This window comes from Physella acuta, unplaced genomic scaffold (genome assembly GCF_028476545.2).
Source record: "Physella acuta isolate Inbredline_101_S28 unplaced genomic scaffold, ASM2847654v3 ptg000150l, whole genome shotgun sequence".
NCBI lineage: Eukaryota > Metazoa > Mollusca > Gastropoda > Physidae > Physella > Physella acuta.
In genome coordinates this window covers 8,759-26,495 of record NW_026731669.1, presented here as the reverse complement: position 1 = coordinate 26,495, position 17,737 = coordinate 8,759, and the positions used below count along the sequence as shown (strand labels likewise).

The 17,737-nt window shown below is 33.8% G+C and overlaps 1 protein-coding gene across 3 annotated transcripts; it reads right to left on the bottom strand.

The window, feature by feature from the left end:
* Positions 1 to 3,849: 3,849 nt before the first annotated feature.
* Positions 3,850 to 16,493, bottom strand: LOC131935634 (uncharacterized). 3 transcript variants are annotated; one of them, XM_059292137.1, is made up of 5 exons: positions 16,346 to 16,493; positions 6,551 to 6,614; positions 6,105 to 6,173; positions 5,717 to 5,782; positions 3,850 to 5,043 (listed from the first exon to the last, which is right to left on the bottom strand). In XM_059292137.1, exons 3-5 carry the CDS (start codon positions 6,160 to 6,162, stop codon positions 4,130 to 4,132), a joined length of 1,038 nt encoding a protein of 345 aa, XP_059148120.1. In that variant the 5' UTR covers positions 6,163 to 6,173; positions 6,551 to 6,614; positions 16,346 to 16,493; the 3' UTR covers positions 3,850 to 4,129. The 3 variants fall into 3 exon arrangements, with proteins under 3 accessions (XP_059148120.1, XP_059148121.1, XP_059148122.1); XM_059292138.1 differs by lacking the exon at positions 16,346 to 16,493 and adding an exon at positions 14,963 to 15,009; XM_059292139.1 differs by lacking the exon at positions 16,346 to 16,493 and adding an exon at positions 13,236 to 13,740.
* Between the last annotated feature and the right edge of the window lie 1,244 nt (positions 16,494 to 17,737).

The window sequence follows — 17,737 nt, the reverse complement described above, 5'->3', positions numbered from 1 at the left end:
GGTGGGGGGGGGGGATGGGTCAAGACTTTCAACCATGGAGGCGGAGGGGCTTCGCCCCTACCCGAAGAGATTTTTGTTTTAACATTGTATTTTTTCAAGCTTTTCGTTAACTTGCTCACTCTGTCTGTATGGGTCATAACGGGCGAGACCCTGGCCATGGTTATTCTCATTTGGATCCGCCTAAGTATGTCAAGCTTAACATTAAAAAGATACCAATGGTAGTACGACACGTATCATTTATCGACCGGTTAGACCTTTGTAATACTTGCTCATTTCGAAACGATCTCGCTCTTGAATTTTAATTAATTTCTGTAGTTCTGTAATGTGTGGATTAATTGTAGATTGTTAAATTTTAAGTCGCGGGGTGTATGTCCAGGGGATTTATGTCCAGGGGGTTTAGACCGGGAGCCCAAGTACCCGGCGCTTCCAGGAACGTTTAAAATGTATTAAATTTTACTTATACAAGGTATAATGTGTATAGTAATAGAAGGATTTGGGTTATTCACATGGGTGTAATTCAACTGTTGGGATAGCCGGAGTTTACACTTCTCTATTTTTACGATAACATACTGTAATCTAATTGTTTGTCTATGGACAACTGGTAGGATTGAGTAGTACGGGTTGGTCTAGTGTTTATTATAATAAATCAAAGAGCAGATTATTATGAACAGATCGGCGGAATTTCAATACTCTTCAAGGTGAAGAGAGCCAGATTCGATGATAAGGTCACTCTGTCTGTTCTAGGCTTTGTACCCATCAACAAACGGATCCTTGCAAAGCCGTTTACCTGACCCTAATGCAGGGTAAACCACAAACCATTGGGGAAAAACGCATAATACCAGCTGTGTAGATGATGGGAAATATTATGCTGAAAAAGCAGCTGAAATTAAATTACTTCAAAATTCCTCCTCAAGTGACATCAGCGACAAAATAGAGGACAAGAGCTAAGACGTCCAGGCTCAACTAGTCGCAGATCCAATTTAATTATAATTCTATTTATAAACAATTCTATTTACAATTCGACTGAAACACTTTATAACGAGCAAATTATTTTTACACAACCTCTAGCAATGTTAAACATAGACCTAAACAACTCGACCTGTGCTATCATAGAACTGCATACCTCGCTCAGGTGTTTAGGAATAAACATTGATAAGTGCGTTATCCCTGTAAGACCATATCGATACTAAATTTAGATGTTGCCGTAGCTCTGGTGATGAGATAAAGATGCAAAATAAAGCTCGATACACAGATCACACACACAGACATACACACACACACATAAGCCTACACACACATGCACACACAATAAAACAGGCTTCGTTTTAATATAATATTCAAAGTTTTGGTAGCTCTTAAAATTTCTACACACTTTAGTTAACAAAAATAATATAATTATTTCAGCAATGTATTTTTTACAGGGCTTTTTTTAAACGGTTTTTCAATTCGATTGCATTCTTTTTTCCCACGTACATGTTCATATTATCAAGTTGCAAATATTGTAGAAAACGAATGTTATTTTATTAGGTATAAACGTTGTTTTGGATATAGTGTATTGTATGGCGCCAATTTTAATGAGTTTTATCACAAAATGAGGTATTTAAAGAAGCGTACGTGACATCCAATAAGGAACAGCACAATACCACAGAAAATCGAAGCAATCCTGACAACTTACCTGACAAAGCAGGTAGACAATTTTTCTATGCATATTCCTTGCCATACAGCTCACACCTAGAGGTTTTCTTTGTATCTACATCGGTGTTACACTCACTGACTAGCACAAAGAGCCGGTCCTATTTTGTTTTATGTGGTCGTCTAATCGTGTCTGACGTATTTTTTCTCTTTCTGAAATAGCTGTCTCTATTGTCTGCATGTTAATGTATATTGTTTTGAATTCCCCTAACAGGCCCGTTACATCATCTTAAGCTGGCCTGGACTTTAATCTCAATTCAAGGGCGGCAGAGAAAACGTGTTAAAGTTTTGTTTAAAATTTCAGTTGTTAACTTTAAAATAAAAAGTTTAGTATCAAAGAAACTAAACGGTATGGGCACTTGATACCGTGTACAATAGCTTGTCTCCTTGTAGGCTACCCAGCTTGGCACTATTGTATTAATAGCCGCTTTAAGATAGATTCTTTCGGTAAGGTTTAAACGACACAAGTTGACGACTTCATTGGTGCTGATTCGGTAGCATCTCTTTTGGTATTGTTTTTATTGATGTTTGCTATAACGTTGACAAAACAATTATGGATCTGAAATTAAATATGAAGAAAGACAACCATGAAATTCTATAGAGTGTGAAATAATTTCATTGTTATTTCCCTTTGACCATGGCACTTTGTTCGTGCTGAGCTTACAGTACAACGCGAACTAAAGGCACCAATACTAAATGACCAAAGATAAAACAAAAAATTAAATACATTAAGAAGTCATATTATGGAACACAATTTATGCAATATATGAATGCCCCTATTATACGATGGAGGTTAATATATTCCTGTGTTAAGCATAGAGAGATTTACGACATAAACTATTGACACTACAGGAAAAAAAAGAAAGATAATCATGAAAATCTTTTCTCTTAAAATATTTTCATTGTTGCTTCCCTTTGACTGTACTCGTTTTTACTTTCTCGTATACAGAGTATAGAGGAAGTATTATGATCGTTCACATAAAATCAAATGACACTTTTCATCGATTTACACCTCAGTACTTCATCATATACAGAGTATAGAGGACTTAATTTTATCGTGCAAAAAAGAATATCTCTGCGAAATCGAATCGGAAAAACTGGGCTTTGCAATTATGTCCGCATGTCTATGTGTGCGTATGTGTGTCTGAACACGATAACTTGAATACTGTTATAGCTAGGTGGATGAAATTTCATGTACAAGTATTATATCAAATTTGTAGTTCTGTATCAACTTTTCAGCGATTTCCGGTAACAGATAGTGGAACATTCTTTTTTGGTTTTTCAAAAGCATATAACTTGATTACTGTTTTAAATAGATAAACGACATTTCACATGTAAGTGAACAATATAATTCTCTGCTTTCTGTCAAAATTTAAGCAATTTCCGTTGTATCAAAATAAGTCTAAAATATATTCTATAAATAAAAAATATCCGTTCAATCTTTAAATATTTTGTGAGCTCATTATGAACCGTTGGTTTTGTTCACGTTAATTATTGTTTGTAATGTTACCAATATTTACCAAGAGTTGCCATACAATCTAAGGAAGTTACGTTATCTTTAAAATGTGAAGGTCAATCTAGCAGATGAAATAGAGTCAAATAATTCTTTGAAAATGGCATAATTAAATTATGCCGTCACAGCCGCGTTTAAACTACCCGATTAACTCAGGAACCTATTAGAGCTGGATGGACTCAGCAACGAGAGACCTACATTTCAACATGCGAGTGTTCTATCACCAGTTGGTAAAAGTATTTAGAAGAAATAAGAATAAAAAAAAATGTTTACACAAGTGTCAGTTTATCAGAGCGACGAACTCCGATCTCACTTAACATTTCTATTGGAGTAGGACAACACAAGATGTAGATCTTAACGGTTGTTTCTGGTAACAGTTAAGTTTATTTGAACTGCACTTCATTGAAGTAGATCATAACTAGACATTATTTATCCATATATAGGCTACTTGTCGGCCTTGTCGTTACAATGAATTGGGAATGTTTTAAAACCAATGACAGCATGACGGTAATACCAACATCAGTATCAAAAAGTTGTTTGATAACAATTTGCTAATTCTAATTAGTCTATAAAAATGAAATTAACAACATAACAGATTTTTTCTTGGGCATTTATTTTCTAGTATGAAATAATTTTATAAACAAATAAGAAGAGCAAGAAATGTAATATAATGTAAAGATACAATTCATGGTAAGATTAGAACAACAATGTTGCCGACATTTGTTAAACACAAAATATTTACAACAATAAACATGTTAAGTGCGTAAAATACGAATCAATCAAAACAATTGTTTTAACCATTTACATGTAATAAAATGTTTACAACATATGCAAGTCTTAACACAAACAGTTTAATGACGGGAAAAGTTCCGCCATTTTGTTTGTTTACAATGTGTAGACAAGGGGAGAGAACTAACAGTTAAATCAATCCCAATACTCCCCACTATAATTTCCTTCAGAGTTTGATCCACTGTGGGGATGTTGATACAACCACCCGACAGTTCCCAGCCTGTAGACAGACGCTCCACTGGAGCCAGGACATGTACATGTTGTGTACCAGTACCTGGTCCAGGGGATACCATCATACCTCTCACGTTTGTGTGTCCATTGTCCTACAGAGACCTGTTTAGGACAGCCATGAGGATGTGACACTATAACGGTCAACTTGACCACATCAACAAATATGTATTCGTTACTTACTTCCCTACATAGACCATCAAAGCGCCGACACATCTTGTCCAGTTCATCAAGCAACTCTAAGTCACATGTAACATAAATCAAATCACACCTGTCTTCCTCAATGTCTGCCCCACCCGTCACCTCCCAGCCATCAAGACTGACCACTGGACTTTTATTGTCATCAAAACCTAAAACACATGTGGTCTGTCTCGCCTCACTGTCATCAAACACCACGTGTTTAGCTGTCACCACATGAACCATCCCCCACACTTTGCTGGGTGTGGCAGAGACTTGACACTTGGCACAACGACAAGTTTTGTCACTCTCTGTGGACTTGTACACACTACACACCCTCCCCGTCCCTAACCTCAACACGTGACTTCCTCTGTCATTATAACATGGATATGGAACTTGAGTGCCTGGGTAAAACTCTGGTCTCTCTAGACTGGTGAATTTAGTCTTTACCTGGACAGTTAGGGCTGCCAATGTTTTGATTGTCTCAGACACGAGGTCGTCGCCATGGTAACGTGAGGGGAGACAATTTGCGTTAAAATCTTTAAGAGGCATAAAACCTTTGTGACCTGGATTCTTTTTACAGCCAGCAACATGTTTGTGTAGATCAGCTTCTCCTCCATAGCACATCTCAGCTTCATGATTTCCTGCAGGAATATGGGAAACAAATTATTTAAACAGCCTAAAAAATTTAAACACTGATATAAAATGCACCTATTATTATTTTGGTTAGATATACTATGTTTACACTTACACTTGATTTAGCAGTCTGATCTAGATATAAATTAAACTTTTACTATCTCCTTCGTCTAATGAACTATTTTCTTCTTCTTCTTCGTTCTTAATTATTAGTGTTGAAGGAGATCGAGATTTATCTGCCAGTGGGTTTGAACTCGAGACTTTGTTCGAATTTATCAACCATGAGCTTTTTGCCGACTCGACCACGCCTCCAACACAATTAAGCGTTACGTGTCAACTGTTTATGCGTTATTGAGGCCATTGACTCCGATTTCAGCCTGCTTTTCTTTTTGGATTTGCTTCCATAGCCTTTGTCCAACCAAGAACAAACTACAAGGCAGCAGTTGTTTAATTTTGGAGTTGTCTCTCCTAGAAGAGTGGCTGTCCTCAGCTAACGAGCCTCATCTGCCCGAGGGTTCGAACTCGAGACTTTTCGGATTAGCAACCATGAGCGTTCCCAACTCGACCACGCCGTCGCCTATGAACTATAAAATTACTAATAGTAAAGTCATCTAAATGTTATCACTAGCACAGATTTAAAATTGTTTAGACTAGAGTTGTCTTATGTTTGTCATATCTTACCTGGAATAAAGACACCTGTTTGGTCACTTGTGGAAACTTTACTTGGGATCTCACAGTATGGCACATCTAAAATAAATAATAAGAAAATATCACTTACACTACTTATTAATTACAGTGACAGGAAATGTGACATTACTGAGATAAACTCTTATAGCTTGATTAATACCCTCTCAAAGTTCAGTGTCAGATATATAATAAAATTTATGTTTGTAGAATTCATTGGGTATTTAGCATTTACTTTTACACTTAGATAACACATTTAGGTTATTAAGGAATGGATTTTTAGATCATTGAATTTTTAAAAATTCCATAATAGTTTTTAATTTAGCAAAATAAAGTTACTTAAAGATTTGGTTAAAAGAATGATTTATCATTTATCTGGCTCTACCTTCAGGTGTACTTGATGCCTCCAATTTTCTTTTTCTCACTTTAATTGGGGTTTTCATGGTCTGTTTGACTGTAGATATGATTATAGATCATTAATATAAAATAGTAACTAGGTTTTATAAATGCACTAATAAAAAATTTAAACAAATAAGAATTTGTAGAATTAGTTTTACATCTCTAGTATTAGATACCCCTAGTAACTTAAAATAGATTTCTTCTAAATAGTGAAAAACACATAAAATTTAAACCAAAAAGGAAAAAAAAACAGATAATTTTTGGCTATAAACATAGCACCTTTGGTATTCAGCTTACTATTTATTTGATATTAGCTTCTGATAAACATGTTAATAATTTTAATTAAATGTGATTTTCAACTATTTATTTTTCTGAAGAATAAGTTATATTTGAAAATGAGACCTTAAAATTACAGCTTACATAATAAATTACCTGATTAACTTTAATAAAAATGTTGGGATATTCACTAGCTGTCACTCACAAGTGTCCACTAAACCTTGAAAACAAAAGAATCTGGTTATTTTGATGAATACAAGGTAGATGAATGTTTATTTTTCAAACAATTTTTTTCTCAATAGTCAGAAGTGTTAACATAGAAAAAATATTTCAATTGATTCTCAGCTAATCAATATTCAGTTTAATTGCACTGTTTTGTAAACCCTATAGTCTTAATATCCATATAAGCTTGTTGGCTGTTAATTTTCCTCTGCTATGTTTTATAAATATATAAAGTATTTTATTTAAACATTGGACATAGCAACTAAAACATCTACACTAAGTTTGCAGAAACTGTAACTTATTCCAACATGTTTATACACAATGTGAATGTTTAAAAGCTTCTGTGGATACATTGCCTAATCCAATTAGCTTAGAATATCCCCATGCCCAAAAGTTCAGATGAAGTTAAAACACATTTCAAAAAAAATATTTATCCGAAGAATCTTGTTCGGTAGTAATTACAGCAAATAAGTTACCTAATTAGCCTGGATCTTTAATGAGTTTAATAAAAATCAGTTATAACATTTAACTTTGAACTATTAGTAACGTAAAAATAGAATAGAGTATTTGCATGCAATAACAGTCGTCAAATAAAAATGGTTTGTATTTCATATTTATTCTCAGGCCTAAATAAAATGTATGAAGATTAACTTTTGAAAGAGAATCAATTTGTCCTTCAATATTCATATTTTTTGTAGATCTACTTATGAATAGCTCTATAGCAAAGTTAATTGTTGAAACAAAAAATGTACACAAAAATTGAAAATACACCTCTATAAATCCCTAATGTTTATACTTATAAATGCATTAACATGCAATAATAAATTAGGCTAAAATACTACACTGTAAAAAATGACCTATTAGTACCAAACATTTGGTTAGGTGGTTTAAGACTTCATACTGAATACTATAAAACTTTAAAAATGATACACCTACTATTATTTGTTATAGACTAATTTACTTAAATTTACTTTGTTCCAGGTTTAGAATCTATTTTCTTTGCTTTATTTTTATTGTATACTTATTGGTTGAATTCTGCATCTTAATTTTAATCTGCACTCTTTTATATGACCCTACATTCTTAGACAGAAGTTCTAGATTGTGTAATAGATTGAGATAATTGTGAGGTCAAGGGAACTCACTCTTCTTGTATTAGTTATATTTATAATGTTGTTATTATTATGAGTGATGTCCCTTGTATATCGTACTTCCTCTTCCTCTTTCCATCATGGCTGTAAATAAAGACTGTTAACAACCAATGTGGCTCCTCGTCAGTGATTACAATCTAACACATTGGCGACGAAGGATAAATAATCCACTAGAAAGAGCACCTAATTATTCAAAAAGAGGTTTGCTAGAGCTTATTAGCTAAGTATTTCTAGAATAATGGCGCTGTATGGCCAAATAAAAGAATTTGATTCGAATGATGAAATCATTCAGGATTACCTAGATAGGTTAAGCTTTTACCTTGAAGCAAACGACGTGACGATGGAAGCCAAAAAGAGAGCTGTTTTGTTAACAGTCATAGGGCCTCAACAATTTAGGCTACTAAAGGACTTATGCGCACCAGCTAGTCTAACTACCAAGAGCTTTAACGAGCTGAGCAAATTGCTAACAGACCACCATGCGCCTACCCCATCAAAGTTTCTATGTAGAGCTAGATTTGACAGTAGGACTCGTCAACCAAACGAGTCAATATCAGAATATGTTGCTGCTTTACGTCATCTAAGTAAATATTGTGAATTCGGCGATACGCTGTCTGACAGACTATGTGAAAAGTTTGTGACAGGTGTAAACAGCCCTGATATTCAAAGAAAGTTGCTGCTCGAGTCAGATCTAACATTAGAAAAAGCAATACAACTAGCAACTTCATACCAGCAGTCATCCGATGCGGCGAGATCTCTAACGTCTTCAGAGATCCATGCAGTAAACAGCAGGTTAGTCAATAAACACCAACCCCATCAGAGCATTTCAACTTATGCTAAACAGCCTGCACGTTCAAATCCTAGATCTAAATCTAGTAATCATTATCAAAAATGTCATCGATGCAAAGGTCCCCATGCATCTCATCGGTGCAAGTTCAAGTCTGCAACTTGTTATAAGTGCAGTAAGCAAGGTCACATTGCCAAGGCCTGCTTTGCAAAGTCTTCGTCTGTTGCTAAATCTAGCCAGTCAAGACAGTACCGCAACCAAAGGCAGCACTATGTTAACTCTCACCAAGACGACCTAACCCAACCAATGAACCACTCTACCAGTGAAAATTCTCAAACTGATTCGCAGCCGGATTTCAACCTGTTCTCTGTGAAATCAATAAGTTATGCTCCCATCAATGTACAAGTTAATATGAACGGTAAGAGCATAAGCTTCCAACTTGACACTGGAGCATCTCTAACAGTCATAACAAAGAAAGATTTTGACGCTGTCACAGGAGGATCAGTGCCTCTACAGCCATGTCACAAGTGTCTAACAACATACACTGGTGACAATGTTCCGGTAATATGAGAGTGTATGGTTCATGTAAGTTATAATGGTCAAAGTGTTAAACTTCCTCTTCTTGTGGTTGAAGGAAATGGACCACCATTACTAGGTAGGAACTGGTTAATTGATCTTAAGTTAAATTGGGAGAGTATTTGTTCATTGAAGAATGTAAGAGAATCTAGTCTTACTTCAATAGATAAAGTAATATCTGAAAATAAAAGTGTTTTTGGCAATTCAGGTTTACTAAATGATAGAACAGTGAAGATAAGCATTAAAGACACAAATCCAAGATACTGCAAAGCTAGAGTTTCACCTTATGCAATGAGGAATAAAATTGAAAATGAGCTAAGTAGATTGGAATCTAATGGCATCATAAAGAAGGTAGACTATTCCGATTGGGCAACGCCCATTGTGCCAGTGTTAAAGAAGGATGGTTCTATAAGAATTTGTGGAGATTATAAAACTACACTGAATAAGCAAATAGAGCTAAATAGGTACCCTGTACCTAACATTGAGGAAATTTCTTTGAATTTGGCAGGAGGAGACAAATTCACTGAATTAGACTTTAGTCATGCTTACACTCAACTAGAACTGCATCCAGATTCAAAAGTCTATACGACAATAAACACACATAAAGGACTCTACCAATATGAAAGACTATGTTTTGGCATATCATCTAGCCCTGGAATTTTCCAAGCTGTCATGGACAGTATTTTTAAGGATATTCCAAATGTTTGTGTTTACTTTGACAATGTGTACATAACTGGTAAGAATGACACTGAACATCTTAAAACACTTGATAAAGTATTGAAAATTGTTGGTGAAAAAGGTTTAAAGATAAACAAAGATAAATGTCAATTCATGCTGACAGAAATTAGTTTTCTTGGTTATATATTAAGCAAGCAAGGCATCAGACCTCAACCTGAGAAAACAAAAGCCATTAAAGAAGCACCCAAACCTGAAAATACCCAACAACTAAGAGCTTTTTTGGGCTTGATAAATTACTATGCAAAGTTCATAGGAAATCTGTCTGGTAAACTATCACCACTGTACAAGCTGCTACAGAAAAATGCAACTTGGCACTGGGGTAAACAACAAGAAGCTGCTTTTAATACAGCAAAAGAGGCTTTGTCTGCTGACACCTTACTAACTCACTATGACCCAGGGAAAAGACTTGTATTGACATGTGATGCTTCACCAGATGGTGCAGGAGCAGTCTTGTCCCACATGGATGAGAAGGGTGACAGACCCATTGCTTTTGCCAGTAGATCTTTGAACCAGGCTGAGAAAAATTATTCTCAGTTAGATAGGGAAGGCTTAGGCATCATTTTTGGTGTTAAGAAATTTCATAAGTTTCTGTTTGGTAGGAAATTCACCATCTTTACAGATCATAAACCATTGCTAGGTTTATTTGGAGAAAACAAAACCCTACCTGAGCATGCCTCACCAAGAATTCAAAGATGGGCTATCACACTAACTGCATACAATTATGAATTGAAATACAAACCTGGATCTGAGAATAGTGCAGATAGTCTTAGTAGATTACCTTTAAAAAACCAAAGCCTTAGCTATGTACCAGAAGATGTATTTGTTCTCTTCACTATCATGGATAACTCCAATATAAATGTGAATGATATTAAAAGAGAAACACAAAAAGATGAGTGCTTAATAAAAATATATGAGTACTGTAAGAATGGTTGGCCTGAAGAGTCTGTGAATGATGACTTAAGACCATATAAAATAAGAAATAAAACCCTTTGTGAAGATAATATAAAAGATGGAGAAGATGCAGTCCATTATCAGTCAGAGTTGCCTAAACAAAGTATCTGTAACTTAATAAATGATTATGGTGATATGGCAATTTCAAATGTTTTAAAGAGAATACATTAGTAAGAAGGAATGTGATCATCAAACAACTTTGCTAACATCATTAGCACTTACAGAAACTAAAAGGGTAACATCAAAAGAAGAAAAAGATTTTTGCCATTTAATACACCCACTTCAAATACTGGATCACAGTTGCAAAGTGATATGGTCCAGGATAGTACTTTTAAACAGTATTTTTGGTTACCAACAAGCACTATCAGATTACATGAGAAAATTGATCAATCAAAGAAATCTATGTCAGTCAAGGATCTGAATAACAGCATAATACTTTCAGATGCCAATTCAAAAATAGTTCCATTAAATCATGACAAACATTCATTGAAAGAGAATTTGGTGTTAATGATAATGTGTATCTAAGAAATTATGGGAGAAAGGAAAAATGGATACCAGGTCAAATTGTTCAATGTACAGGACCTGTGTCTTATAAAGTTAAAAATAACTTGTGCAGATAATAAGTGTGAATCTGTCAATCCCACCAAATCTGAACAGTTCACACCAACTCAGTTTGTTCCACAACCAAGTTCTGTTGATATGAGTGAACTAAGTTGTCTGGAGTCAGAAAATGTAAATTCTGGAGTTAATGATTTAAATCCTAGACCTCCTGAGATAGAGAATCCAAATGGTCAGAATATTGAGTCACCAAATCAAAAGCCACTGAGAAGGTCAAACAGGACAATCAAAGTCCCAAATAAGTTAGACCTATGATTTTAAAGGTCAAAAGGACTTTGACATCATTGTTTTGTATCTTGATTATGTTGTAGCATATTGTGCATTGTTTGTAAGGATGTAATCTACCATAGTGTTCATGTTACAATATAATTGGTGATTTTAGGATACTATCAATTGTTCTATTGAGAGATGTGTTATTGTGTTCTAAGGGTAAAGGGATGTAATAGATTGAGATAATTGTGAGGTCAAGGGAACTCAGTCTTCTTGTATTAGTTATATTTATAATGTTGTTATTATTATGAGTGATGTCCCTTGTATATCGTACTTCCTCTTCCTCTTTCCATCATGGCTGTAAATAAAGACTGTTAACAACCAATGTGGCTCCTCGTCAGTGATTACAATCTAACACAAATTGGATTCAGTTCTGGAAGTTGTATTGATCTAGAGTTAGATCTAGATTCTAGATCCAATCGAGACTAGATTTCTAGATCCAGTTTAATACTAGAATTTAGATGTAGATCTAGAATATCTATATCATTAGATGATTAGAATAGACATAGAATAGATTTTCAATATATCTAGTGATCTATTATCTTGTCCAGATCTAGATTATCATGATATATTATTATAGATCTACTACATAATTAATAGGCCTATAGATCTACAACTACCGATCTAGATTCTATCAACCGCCTAATAATAGATCTAGATCTACTAAGTAAAGTACTACTCTTAACTTGTCTTAAAGTCTTAAGTATCTAGATATATACTCTAAACCTATAATTCTAGATCTAGTCTAGAAATGTAGATCTAGACTAGCTAGATATCTAGATCTAGATCAAGAAACTAGATGAGCTAGATGTAGATCTAGATCTAGACTAGATCTAGATGTGGGCCCAGATCTAGAAAACTGAAAAGTAGAATCTAGAAATCTAGATTCTAGATCTGGATTCTAGACTAGCTAGTCCCTCAAGATCTAGATTTCTAGATCAATGCTAGATAATCTAGATCTAGATCTAGACTAGATTCTAGATCTCACATCTAGATTCTGGATTAGATCTAGAATATTCTAATCTAGATCTAGATTCTAGATCTAGTCTAGCTAGATTTAGATTCTAGATCTAGTCTAGATATCTAGATCTAGTCTAGATCTATTCTAGAATCTAGTTCTATTCTAGAATTTAGAATAGATCTAGATCTAGAATCTAGACTAGATCTAGAATCTAAATCTAGCTAGACAAGATCTAGATTAGAATATTCTAGATCTAGATCCAGAATATAGATGTGAGATCTAGATCTAGATCTAATCTAGAATCTAGATCTAGATTATCTAGCCTTCATCTAGAAATCTAGAGATCTTGAGGGACTAGCTAGTCTAGAATCCAGATCTAGATCTAGATCTAGATCTAGATCTAGATCTAGATTCTTCTTTAATTCTAGCTAGATATTTAAACTCATAAATGTACTGTTTGGGCCCAATAAATTAATACAATTATTTAAATGTTTACCAAACTGCTCAGTAGAATCTACTACTCAGATAAGACTGTACCATCTGCTATGAATTTTATTTTTAAGTCGGACTAACCCGAAAGTTGAAAGCAGCTCCATTAAAACAAATCGGGCGACCAAGGAAGTGAGAACGTCTGCTACAAATGATTGATCCCTTTTATAAATATTATAGTATCGATAAAAAGACACGAACACACTCCGGACACTATTTATCAAGTTATATATAACTACTCAAATTTTGATTGCAAATTAGTTTGATCTGCTAAATAAATGCTAGATATAAAAAGTATCTACATAACTTTAATTATTTTTAATTATTAAGTTTTTGCATAATCTAATACTAAGATTATTGATGCTAGTACTCGATTTCTTTTTGGGTGTCGATACCGCAAGTTTTAATTGCCACATTTTAAATCTGTTGACGCTTATGTGTTGGACCCAATTTTATGTTAACCAGTGTGTCTACTATTAATTATGGAATTAATGTTAAATGTAATTGCTTCATTTATGGGTCCATAAGCTGTTTAATGTGTACCTCGGAGCTATAATGTTTTGTTGCAACTATTTTATAAAGGCTAAATATTTTAATAATTATGTATGTATTATAGTTATGTATTATCCCTTCTGGCATATGGATCATCAATACTCAAAACTAGAAAACATCAATTATGGAAATGATGAACGTTATTTGTTTTTTCAGAAAGAACACTGTTTCTTTTAAGCACTTCTTCGGGGGGTGGGGATGGTTATGGGGTGGGGGTGTAAAGCTTCCCTATTAGGCAAGTCTCTCTTCACACCCCCCCCCCTTTAACTTCCTTGTAAAGAATGTAGGCCCATAGTATTTGCCAATTCAAACGGCGAAAATACTACATCCTTCTACACTATGATAGGAGCCTACATACGAGGTGGTCACGTGGTTAAAGTACAAATATTCACTAACAAGTAACGTCTCACACTGAAACTTTACCATTTAGATCAGAGATAGTGGTAAAACTGGCCGTACATTTCAACGCCGTCACTTACGCTATCAGTCAGTCTGTTGCAAATGCAGTCTTGACCAATTGTCGCATATAAGCTGCTGAATGAAGTACAATAACACTACGAGACACACACTTCCCCTTCAAGGACAGATAACGGGGGGGGGGGGGGGGCGGGTGGTGACGTGTTGTGCTATTCTACCTCAGCTTCGTCACTGTATGGGATGGTAACTGAATGATTTAGACTTTAGAGCAGCACAACCCTGTACTTGGGCTACGAATCAATAACTTGACTGTCAAATTTGTTTCTTTTTTCTTATGTCATTATAACTTGTATATCGTTGGTTCTAGTATGTTTGGGCAAATCGTATTTGCTACATTTACAATTGCATTTATACATCACATACAAGTACGATTAATTAAATAATAAATGTCCAACAATATTCTATAAACACTTGCCTTTTATTTAACGTCTCTATTTAATTATAAAACTAGAAGTAGATGAATAAAGCTAAATCAATCAAAGGACAAGAACATTTTACGGACAGTTTCTAAATTGTTGCAAAAACTATAGCGGTTATATGGGCTTATAGGTTAAATGTGTTAAATTTATATAAGAAACTATTTTTTTACACTCCTAACTAGTCTTAACATAACTAAATATAATCCAGATCAACCACTTAAATTAAGTTATTTCCTAATTTGGTTTCAGTTGCGTTTTTAATACAATAATCCCAATTAATAGGATTACAATATACAGCTATAAATCTAGGCCTATATTATTAATAATTTAAAGTAGTACATCAACAACAATCTTAAACTCTACCTTCAGATGCGAATTAAAATGTTTTCAAAATGGCCGTACAGTCAGGTACAACGAAATTCTATTTATAACCTATAAAATGTCCCGGTTTTCTGATTTCCCCGCTATTACTTGTTTATGGGAAATTAAGACACCGCATTGGCTAAATAACGTGTGGTCTATTTGTGTCATATATGTTCAAGTAAAGATAATACGACATAAAAGAGGGTTAAAATGTGTTGGACAAACATATTGTGTGTATTTAAGTACTTTTTGTAGCAAAGAACAGCGGGAACTTTCATTATTAACATTCTAAAAGTCAGCATATGTCAATTTTATACTCCTTGTCCTCAGCACACTTTGTTATAAACTTTTTGAATATTTTTTTAATAAAATCTTCGCCATACAATTTGATAAATTAATAACATTCAACATAGCATTGGAAAGCTTTCAGAAATTATTTCTAAATAAAGTGAAGGAACTCTGATAATGACTTAACTGTATAACAAAATAAGGCGACCTGTTTCTGGCGTAAATCGATATGTCTAGATTTATTTCAAACAGGAAATGTAAATGATCAGATTTATATCTAACTTAAATAGGCAAAATCTCACGTGTGTGTGAGACTGAAAGTGTGTCGCTCTTATCCAGCATTGTTCTATAACGTATTAACCGATTATTATAATATTTTAGGCATAAAAAATTACCAAAAGTTCCGAAATATGACGATAGAAACCACAGTCACAAAATTAACATCTCTAGCCTTCAATTGAAGACAATCCCGTGTTGTTACTGCCTTAATCATATCCGCATTAGACTTCACTATTTGAGCCCCAAATTATCAAAGATATGTTGAATGCTGTGTGTAGTTAATTCAACATTTTTTCGATTATATGAGGTGTCAAAAATCCTGATTTTGCTTTTCTTGAAATCTCGTTATTGTCAGCACTCGATCATATGCAGATTTTCGTTTGAGTCTTATAAAAGCATGATATACTTTCAGACCCTGTCATATTTGTAAGATTAGTATAGAAAACTCTCGGTATTGTAGCAAAGTCTCTGTGGCAATCAGCTCATTCATGTTTTTTTCCCAACATACTTTCTGACATAACTAGGGTAGCCAAATCCTTTTCTTCAAATAAGTGTTCATACACATACACATAATTCTTAATACACATAATTCGTAGATGGATATTATAATATTGATTAAATACAGATAAATAAATAAATAAATACACACACACACACACACACAATTATATATATATATATATATATATATATATATATATATATATATATATATATATAAATATATATATATATATATATATATATATTAATGTAGGCTATGTGTAGACTATAAATATGGGCTTTATTGACGAGCTACATAAGCATTATCCTTACCTCCTTTTTAATCCATCCAGCTATTTTTTAATCTGTCTTCTTACTGTGACGAAAATATTTTAAACAAGCAGATACGATTATTAGAAATATACAAAAAAGAGGAATTAAAATAAAATTATAAAATCTTCTTAGCCTTTGTCTTTTAGTGACCACGCTACATGTGTCAAAAATAAGTTAAAAATGCCACGTAAGAGTCACATGATACTGTATCATAACAGGAATTCCCGAAATGACGCAATGTTGCGGTGCTGTATACACTAGGCTTAAAGGTGTTCTTTCATTTCTTTAGCTACTGTGTATTAATTTATATATCTGTCGTTTAAAACAGTTTAGACGTCAGTGACTATTTTAATTGGGTATACGGAAAATAAAGTAAAACAATTACTTTAAAAACTTGATATTTTGTACATTTTTTTCTTGAGTTTATCATAGAATTGCATAATGAATCCAGGAAAATAACAGCAAAATCCTTATTGTATTAATTGTAAATGCCTATGCAACTTTTAACTACACAAAATATTTTCCATGAACCAGTAAAACTATCTGATGCGCTTAATTAAATACGTAATAATGTAATAGTACATCAACAACGAAATGATGCGTTTAAATGTGATACGATAAAATATCATTACACGGAGAATGTATCGTTAACTTTTTTTGAGTATTAAATATGTAAACCCATCTTCAAATTCTGTGACAGATAGTTAATAAGTGACGGGAAGAGGGATTTGATTTCTATCACTGTAAAAGCGGCAGAGAGTAGAGTTGAGTTAAGAAAATGTTTTATCATGTTCTTTAGCAGTTTAAAAATTAATATTCAATACTTTAGTCCTTGTTGTCTATTCTCACGTTCACAAACATTTTGTTAATCTTTTAATTAAAATGTATAAATGTAAGCCATGTAAGTGTATATTTGAGAAAGAAAAACTCGAAAGACGTGAAGTAGTATGCTGAAATGTGACAAATGCAGTAGTATGTAATATCTAGCGATACGTGGAGGGAAGAGGTGGGTTGGAGTTACTAAATAAACGTTATGAGGTTTTTTTTAATGAATGTCAAAAATTCCTGGCAATGGTCTAGAAATGTGATAGTGACACAGACCTATATACATGATATTGTAATGGTTTATACATCACGTGATTATGTAAATTGGTAATTCATTATATAAACACACGCACTATTAGCTTATTAAAAGTATTCTCAAATATATTGCAACAGGAAACTAGAGACCTTGGTAACACTACCAATTCTCAGAATTTCTGAAGAGCAGTTACTTTAGGACAGCCATGAGGATGTGATACAATAACGGTCAACTTGTCGACATCAGCAAATCTCCTGTATATTTTATTTACTTCACGACAAAGATCTTCAAAGTGTCGCCACTTTGTGACC

Coding starts and splice junctions, on each gene's coding strand:
- LOC131935634 (XM_059292137.1), bottom strand. CDS start 6,162: ATGAAAACCCCAATTAAAGTGAGAAAAAGAAAATTGGAGGCATCAAGT. Junction 5,783..6,104: donor GGCATCAAGTACACCTGAAG/GTAGAGCCAGAT, acceptor TATTTATTTTAG/ATGTGCCATACTGTGAGATC. Junction 5,044..5,716: donor AACAGGTGTCTTTATTCCAG/GTAAGATATGAC, acceptor ATATTCCTGCAG/GAAATCATGAAGCTGAGATG.